The sequence below is a fragment of the Dipodomys ordii genome, unplaced genomic scaffold (assembly GCF_000151885.1).
Source record: "Dipodomys ordii isolate 6190 unplaced genomic scaffold, Dord_2.0 Scaffold171, whole genome shotgun sequence".
NCBI classification, from domain to species: Eukaryota; Metazoa; Chordata; class Mammalia; order Rodentia; family Heteromyidae; genus Dipodomys; species Dipodomys ordii.
Genome location: NW_012267387.1, coordinates 1,323,976 through 1,333,217, shown reverse-complemented (window position 1 = coordinate 1,333,217; position 9,242 = coordinate 1,323,976). Strand labels below are relative to the sequence as shown.

General features: G+C 48.3%; 1 protein-coding gene across 1 annotated transcript in view; it reads left to right on the top strand.

Moving 5' to 3' along the window:
* The first annotated feature begins 3,431 nt into the window (after nt 1-3,431).
* Nucleotides 3,432-9,242, top strand: part of Timm44 (translocase of inner mitochondrial membrane 44 homolog (yeast)) — a 16,737-nt gene continuing 10,926 nt past the window's right edge. The window contains exons 1-2 of the mRNA XM_013033598.1: nt 3,432-3,508; nt 6,941-7,036. Of these exons, the coding sequence (XP_012889052.1) occupies nt 3,458-3,508; nt 6,941-7,036 (147 nt within the window). The 5' untranslated portion in view covers nt 3,432-3,457. The remainder of the gene's footprint in view (nt 3,509-6,940; nt 7,037-9,242) is intronic.

Below are 9,242 nucleotides of genomic sequence, written 5' to 3'. Positions count from 1 at the left end.
GCCTCCTGAGTAACCAGGATAACAAGTATGAGCCACTGTCGCCTGGCTGACCTGTCTTACATGTGTCTGTTAATGACACAAAAGGCCTTATGTGAGCCGAGTGCTGGTGGCTCATGCCTGTAATTCTAGCTACTCAGGAGGCTGAGATCCGAGGATAGCAGTTCAAAGCCAGCCCTGGAAGGAAAGTCTATGAGACTCTTATCTCCAGCTAACCACCAGAAAACCAAAAGTAGTGTTTTGGCTCAAGTGGTAGAGTGCCTGCCTTGAGCTAAAGAGCTCAAGGACAGTACCCAGGCTGAGAGTCAAGCCCCATAACCAACAACAACAAAAAGTCCTTATGTGGCACATGATTATACATAAATAACATGAAGGACACAAATAACAGTAACATAGCAAAATAATTAAGAGGTGGGGTATTTGGGGTATCTATTTCCTTTTAATAGAATCCATTTGATCCTACACTTATAAAATTCACATTTGTATTTCCTTTTAATATAATTCATTTGAGCGCTGGGAATGTGGCTTAGTGGTACCTACAGTTATATAATTCACTGTGAAATACTGGCTATGTTCAACAACTAGCTGCAAAAATTCTTGAAAATTTGCCACTTGGCTCTGAAGATTCAGAACAAGCGACTTCCAGCTCACCTGTGTAAATACAATTTCATACCACTGAAATTTGGTTTTCCCCCATTACTGTCAAAACACTGATGGCTCATCTCCAGAGAGCTTTCTCTCTCTCTCTCTTTCTTTCTTTTTTGCTCATACTGGGGGTTTGAACTCAAGGCCTTGTGCTTGCTTAGCTTACACACTTGACAAGTGCTCTACCACTTCAGCCATCCTTCCAGCCCTGCTTTTGCTGGTTATTTTGGAGGTGGAGTCTCACAGACTTTTTTTTATCCAGGCTGGCCTCAAAATAGGATCCACTGAGCTGGGTACCAGTGGCTTACATCTGTAATCCTAGTTACTCAGGCGGCAGAGATCTGAGGATTGAGGTTTGAAGCCAGCCCAGGTTCAAAGTCTGTGCGAGTCTTATCTCTGATCACTAATAAAGCCAGAAATGGAGCTTTGGCTCAAGTGGTAGAGCACTAGCCTTGAGCAAAAAAAAAACTCACAGACAGTGCCCAGGTCCTGAGTTTAAGCCTCAAGAGTGGCACAAAAATCAATCAATCAGGGCTAGGAAGGTGGCTCAGTGATAGAGTGCTTGCCTTGCATGCATGAAGCCCTGGGTTCAATTCTTCAGCACCACATAAGCAGAAAAAGCCAGAAGTGGGACTGAGGCTCAAGTGGTAGAGCGCTAGTCGACAGCTGAAGAGCTGAGGGACAGCGCCCAGGCCCAGAGTTCAGGCCTCATGACAAAAAAAAAAATCAATCAATCAATAAAATAAATGGGGTGGGGGAGGCTGGGAATGGGCTTAGTGATTGAGTGCTTGTCTGTCATGCATGAAGTCCTGGGTTCAATTCCTCAGTACCACATAAAGAGAAAAAGCCAGAAGTGGTGCTGTGGCTTAAGTGGTAGAGTGCTACCCTTGAGCAAAAGAAGCTCAGGGACAGTTACCTAGGCCCTGAGTTCAAGCCCTAGGACTGGGGGAAGGGGAAGGATTCTTTGGATTACCTCTTTTTGGGGGGGCGGGGGAAGGGAGTTGGGAGTGGTGGTGGTGTCAGTCATGGGGCTTGAACTTGGGGCCTAGGCACTGTTCCTGAGCCACAGTTCCACTACTGGTTTTCTGGTGGTTACTTAGAGATAAGATTCTCACAGACTTTCCTGTCCTGGGTGGCTTTGAATCACGATCCTTACATCTCAGACTCCTGAGTAGATAGAATTACAGGTATGAGCCACCAGAGCCTGGCTGTCGGCCTCTTGAGTAGCTGGGATTGCTGATCTGAGCCACCATTGGCATCTGGCTCCCCCAGGGACTTCTAACTTGAAAATGCAAAGGACAGTAGATTACAAATCTATCTTTGCATTCCCAAAGCCTGCAGCATTCCATACTGCTGATTCTACCTGCCTTCTTTCAGGTCTTCTTGATCCTCTTCCAAGGATGATGCTTCTCCCACTTGGGTGCCCATTAATCCTACTCTCCCTGAGTATCTTTTTCCTAATAACTAAGAAGCTATGCTTCTAGTCCAAATTTCCTCTCAGCTACAACCCTGTGTACTCCAACCACTCAACTTGTCTGCTCCTGGAGTAAAGACATCTCACACAAGCCAGATGTTGGTGGCTCATGCCTGTAATCCTAGCTACTCACAAGGCTGAGATCTGAGGATCAAGGTTCAAAGCCAACTAGAATAGTAAAGTCTATGAGACTTAATTAACCATCACAAAGCCAGAAGTGGAGTTATGGCTCAAGTGGAGGAGCACTAACCTTGAGCTCAGAGACTGCCCAGGCCCTGTGTTCAAGCCTCAGGACTGGCGCGTGAGCGCGCGCACTCACACACACACACACACACACACACACACACACCTCACACAAATGTCTTTTTCTTTACCCTGGAAGTGGAGTTCCTGAGGGACAGATTTTAACAGATTAGAAGTCAAGGGATTACACACTATCCACACTATTCAGATACATCCCTTGGCTCTGCGGAGAAGAATGGTCTCTTAGATAACACAAGGCCAATCTGTTGACTGAAGCCTTAACATCGCTGGGGCTGATCGTCCTCATGGCTGGGCTGTTGTTCTTGTCTTCAGTACTCTGAAGTGCAACCTCCCTCATTTTCAAGCTCAGATCACAGCTTCAAAAGGACAAAGGGTAACCCATGGCACCAGTTCACCTCCCTCTCCCAGCCCCAGATTGCCCGGGTACATCCAAGTACCACCACTAGATGGCAGCATCCTCCAAATACAAAACAGCTGAAAAACAACGAAGGTGGGCTTCTTAGGAGCCAGATGTTTCCACGCACACTAAACTGATGAAGAACTGGCCCCAAATTAGCCTGGTCTCAGCTTTCCCCTCTCGTACTGGGCTAGAAATAAACTTCTTCCCAAAGCGCTGGACAGTTTTGCTTCTTGGAGCAAATCAACTTGACAATCCCCAAGGTCAGTAGAGCAGAGTCAATCCCGCATTGGTTTAGTCCAGTCAGAATCCAACTGAATCCATCCTTGCAGTGGGTCAAACCACCTGCACACCCCTCGAGTTACGGGGAACACAACGGTCTCTTTCGCGGAATCACTCGGGCTACTGAATTCCCACCCTCAGGCTCCGCCTCTTCGTAATCTTACCCAACCACAAATATCACAAAAGTACCAGATCCAATCATAAGTCTCATTCTGCCAAAAGCCTGGACCTATTACACCCCTATTACAACGCTCGTTCACTTGCTACCTGGAGAGTCTTGCCCAATCAGAGGCCATTCTCTCTCCTAAACCCCGCCCCCGACCCGGCTTTTCCCAGGCCCGCGAGGCGGATGACGCCATCGGCGCGCGACGCAAGAAGGTCACACGGGCTCCTCCAACATGGCGGCGGCGGCGGCGGCGCTGCGGGCCGGCTGGTGCCGCTGTCCGCGGGTGAGCGGACGTTCGGGGCGGGCGGGTCGGGTTGACTGGGCTAGGAGCGCGCAGCTTCCGGGGTCCCCTTCTCCTTAGCCCCTTGGCTCTGTGGCCCTTCCCGCGGGCCCTACGGGAGACTTAGGGGCAGGGTCATTGGGTCAGTTGAGGCCGGGACCCGCAGCGCGAAGCGAGGCCCGAGGCCGAGGCCAGACGGTCGGGTCCCGAGGCAGCCGTGCACCGAACCTGCAGGGACTTTTGGTTACTTTCGCTTTCACATCGGGCCCCACGTCAAGGAAGGAGTGAATGGTGGCTGGGGAGGTGGTGCCTCGTGCAGAAAAGTAGCCGAACGGAGGGGAAAAAAAAAACACACCGTCCCAGCCCCGTGACATCCACGCATTTAAATGTCAGTCCTCTGTGGAGGGCATTTCCTGCATCGCCTTTGGTCATGTTCAGCCTGGACGAGAGGAAGATCGTTCTCGAACTCGCTAAGCAGCATGGGCCCGTGGTTGAGTAGGATGAGGGGACGCAAAGCCTGGAATGCGCACGTAGAAAAGAATGCTAAATATTGTTGCTGCTTGACTCTTAAATTTCTTTCTTTCTTTCTTTTTTTTTTTTGGTGCTGATCCTGGACCTTGATCTCGGCCTGGGGCTTTGTCTCTTAGTTTTTTTTCACTCCAGGCTAGTGCTCTACCACCTGAGCTTACAGCTCCACTTCCAGCTTTTTGATGGCTAATTGAAGACAGGAGACTTACCAACTTTCCAGCCCGGGCTGGCTTCAAACAGAGATCTTCAGATCTGAGCCTCCTGAGTAGCTAGGATTACAGGCTTGAGCCACCAACTCCCGGTGACTCTCTTCAAATTAAGGAATTCTGCCCACAGTCCCCTATCGGTCCAAAGCCCATATCTGATTGTGGAGCCCAACTGTTAAGAAGATGGACAGTATACTGAGACTAAATATGGAGGGGGGGGGAGGGAGATATTTGGCTTTGTATCGGATCTGATTTTTTTTTTTCTTCCTCCCTTGGGTTCCTTGTCTTGAGTTCTGGTAAGGGCTGAATTCACAGGGGTTTGTATAATTTGGACTGGAGACTGAGACAGAACCAGCTTCAGATTTCATTCTGCGATGAGATTTGTTTTCCAGGCTAGACAGCTGTCTACTCTTTCAGATGTTTCTAATGACTGTGTTTCTGGAATCTGTGAGTGTCAGCGTAGAGACAAGTAGTTTATACTCTCCAGGAGTTATCCTCCCAAAACCATAGGTGGTAGTGATGCCTGTGTATAAGTTTAGGGTGTTGCTGTAGTTTCCAAGTGATGACCATGAGAGAGGAAATGCCCAGAAAAATGAGAGATTCTGTTACATCAACATTCTAGGCTTCCATGCTGGGTGCTACGGTGCAGAGATATAGAAGACTTTACATACAATTTAAAGTTCACCATCTGATAAGGAAGAAAGGGCCTTTCAAGATCAGCCTTACAGGGGCTGGGAAAGTGGCTCAGTGGTAGAGTGCTTGCCTTGTATGCATGAGACCATGGGTTCGATTTCTCAGCACCACATAAGCAGAAAAACCAGGAAGTGGTGCTGTGGCTCAAGTGGTAGAGCACTAGCCTTGAGCTGAAGAGCTGAGGGACAGCACCCAGGCCCAGAGTTCAGGCCCCACGACCAACAATGACAACAAAATAAAAAGATCAGGCTTACATGTGTAATCCTAGCTACTCAAGAGACTGAGATTTGAGGATCAAGGTTCAGAGCCATCCTGAGCAGACAGACAAATCTGAGAGATTATCTCCACTTAACTAGCACAAAGCTGGAATTGGACCACGGGCTTAAGTGATTAAAACACCATTTCTGAACAGCAAAAGCCAAGCAAGAGCACAAGGCTCTGAGTTGAAGTCCCAGTGCCAGTATAAAAAAAAAGGAGGGCTGGGAATGTGAATTAGTGGTAGAGTGCTTGCCTAGCATATGTGGAGCCCTGGGTTTGGTTTCCCAGTACCACATACACAGAAAAGGCTAGAAGTGGGTCTGTGGCTCAAGTGGTAGAGTGCTAGCCCTGGGCAAAAGAAGCTCAGGGACAGTGCCCAGGCCCTGAGTTCAAGCCCCAGGACTGGCAAAAAAAAAAAAGGGGGAGGAGAAGGAAGGAAAAAAGGAAGAAAGGGCTTTTGATTGAGATTACCTGTGTCTTTGCATGTTACTGGAAATTGAACTTAGGGTCTAATGCTTGCCAGGCAAGCATTGAGCTACTCCAGCCATGTTGCCAGTCCTAGCTGGATCTTTGCCAGAGGGACTCCACTAAATTTCTCTGCTTGAAGCCCAACCCTTGCCTTGACCATTGTAAATTTTTCCAGGGTTGTCACTGGGACAGTTTTAATGGTTTGCCTCTAAAAGTTAGGTCTCTAGCTGGACACTGGTGACTGATTCCTGTAATCCTAGCAATTCATGAGTCTGAAATCTGAGGATCCCATTTGAAACCAGCCTGGGTAGGAAAGTCTGTAAGGCTTTAATCTGCAATTAATCAGCAAAAAGCCAGAACTGGAGCCATGGCTCAAGTGGTAGATCACCGGCCTTGGGTGAAAAAGCTAAGGGGTAGCTACACAGGAGGCTGAGACCAGAGGATTGGGGTTCAAAGCCAGCACAGTCAGGAAAGTCTGTGAGATTCTTTGTTGTTGTTATTGTTTTGTTGTTGTTGTTTTTTGGGTCCGGTTGTGGGTGGGCCTGGGCGCTGTCCCTCAGCTCTTCAGCTCAAGGCTAAAGCTCTACCACTTGAGCCACAGCGTCACTTCCGGCTTTTTTCATTTTGCTTATGTGGTGCTGAGGAATTGAACCCAGGGCCTCATGCATGCAAGGCAAGCGCTCTACCACTGAGCCATCTTCCCAGCCCCAGTCTGTGAGATTCTTATCTCCAGTTAACCACAAGAAAACCAAAAGTGGTGCTGTGGCTCAAAGTACTAGTATGCTATCCTTGAATGAAAAGAGCTCAGGGATAGCACCCAGGCCTCAAGTTCAAGCCCAGAACTAGCAAACCTATGTGCGCGCACAATCATAAATACACACACACACACACACACACACACACACAAAACCAGGTCTTTGGAATTTGGGATAGAAGACCGCTTGCCACCAGCGTGAAGATTTAGTATGCCCTCTCTAAACTAAAGATTATGTCATGCAGATGCATTTAGCCTTCTTCCCCTGCAGGCTGGCATTTCCTGGGATCCATCTGATTCCCCTGGTTTCAGAATAGACCATGGAAGTGCAGTTGCTACACATTCCCTTTTTACCACGTTCCATTGGCTTTTGGACTTTGCTAAGATTGCAAATTGTCTGGCACACAACAGACCTGCAATTGAAATCAGCAGATGCATAGCAGTTGCCTCCTGCCTTTTTCTGAGCAGTCCACATCCTTCCCAGTCACCATTGTTTCAATGGATCTTTCTCTTTTCCCCACCAATTAGAGATGCCTGGGCAGCAGAGTCCCATTTCTTTCCAGCCACAGCCTGCCCCATGGTTCAACCTACCAGATACGCCGGCCAGGTGGAGCACTGCCATTGGTGAGTGATGCCAGACAACAAGCATGGGGAGGGGGACGTGTTTGAAAAGTCCACCTTTGTTGGCAGGGGAACAGGGAGGTGGCCACTGTCCAGGTCTGCTTGATGCAATGGGGCGCTCTTAGCTCACAGGGTAGCACATCTGATGGGCTCTGATAGCTGCAAGCAGCAGGCTTGTTCTGAGCTTCTTCCTTGTGGTTTTGTCTATGGACCCCTGACAAGGATGGCTGCTCCCTTTCTGAGAGAACCCTTTGGGTGTTGGGGAGGGAGTCATTCAGTTGTTCTTTGTTCTGCTCAGTCATATTTCTGAGGGTGTCTATGGCTGAGTGAGGTGGGAAGCCCCAAACGTGGGTTCTGGGGCCACCCACAGCCTCTCTTCTTGCACTTCCAGCCTCTCCACTCAGCTCCTTCCATTTTTATTTTTTAATTTTTAAAAATTTTTGTCAAGGGCGGGGAAGGTGGCTTAATGGTAGAGTGCTTGCCTTGCATGCATGAGGCCCTGGGTTCAATTCCTCAGCACCGCATAAGCAGAAAAAGCCAAAAGTGGCATTGTGGCTCAAGTGATAGAGTGTTAACCTTGAGCTGAAGAGCTAAGGGACAGTGCCCAGGCTCAGAGTTCTGGCCCTATGACCAACAAAATAAAATATATATATAATAATTTTTAAAATTGCTGATTGTGGGGCTTGAACTCAGGGCCTGGGCACTGTCCCTGAGCCTCTTTGTGCTCAAGGCTAGTACTCTACCACTTGAGCACCACCACTTCCAGTTTTTGAGTGGTTAATTAGAGATAGGAGTCTCACAGGGACTTTTCTGCCCAGGCTGGCTGACTTCTAACTGCGATTCTCAGATCTCAGCCTCCTGACTAGCTAGGATTACAGGTGTGCGCCACTGGCACCTGACTTCAGCTCCTTTGAAGGCACCTAATTACCTCCCTTTATGTCCTGGGTTGGTCCTAGGTGTGGGACAGACCTTGTGAGTTTTTCCCCTTAGTTGTCCAGCCTCTTCCACCCTCCATAGTTTGCAGCCCGAGTGGCGGATTCCTTGATGGTCTTAGGACCTGGGCATCTACTGGAGAAGGGATAGGATGAGAGCAGGACAGCAGGACTGGCATGAGGCGCGGCCAGCCCTCCTGAAAGGTGCCACCAACACGTGTCACATATCAGCCATACATGGCCTCTTCCTGTGAGGTGACTCTTGGTTGTTCCTAAGCTATGTGTCTTTTCAGCCCTCTACTCACAGCTACACACAAGTCAAAATAGAGATTTAAGTCCAGCTCAAACTCATCCTAAAGCCTTTGTTGTTTCTGGGCTGGGGATTGAACCAGTACAGTGCCTTGTACATGTTAGGCAAGCACTCTACCGCTATACTACACCCCAGTCATTGTTTTGTTTGTTTGTGTGTTTGTCTATCCATAATGGGTCTTCAGCTCTGGGCCTGGTGCTGTCCCTCAGCTCTTCAGCTCAAGGCTAGTGCTCTATCACTTGAGCCACAGCACCACTTCTGGTTTTCTGGTAGTTTATTAGAGATAACGATCTCACAGACTTTCCTCCCCAGACTGGCTTTGAACCATGATCCTCAGATCTCAGCCTCCTTAGTAGCTAGGATTACAGGTGTGAGCCACCGGTGCCTGGCCCATTGGGAGTTTTTTGTAGCCTAGGCTGGCCTTGAACTTTTCTTCTACCTTAATCTTCTAGGTGTTGGGATTATAGTTGTATACAACTATATTCAGCTAATGTACGTATTATTTTAGTTGAAACATAATTGTGCATGTTTATGGGGTACAGTATACAATTTAATATATACGCAATGTTTAAAGTTCAGATCAAATGTTATTGGCATTTCCATTACCTCAAATGATATTTTTCTTTGGCCCTGGTCCTGGAGTTTGAACTCAGGGCCTGGGCACTCTGAGCTTTTTTGCTCAAGGATAATACTCTTACCACTTGAGCCACAGTGCCACTTCTAAATTTTTCTGTGACTACTTGGAAATAAGAGTCTCTTTATTGTCTGAATTGGCTTTGAACCTCAAGCCTCAGATCTCAGCCTCCTGAGTAGGATTATAGGTGTGAGCCACAGGTACCTGGATTTTTCTTTTTTTTTTTTTGGTCAGCCATGGGGCTTGAACTCTGGGCCTGGGCGCTGTCCCTCAGCTCTTCAGCTCAAGGCTGTCGCTCTACCACTTGAGCCACAGCACCACTTCTGGCTTTTT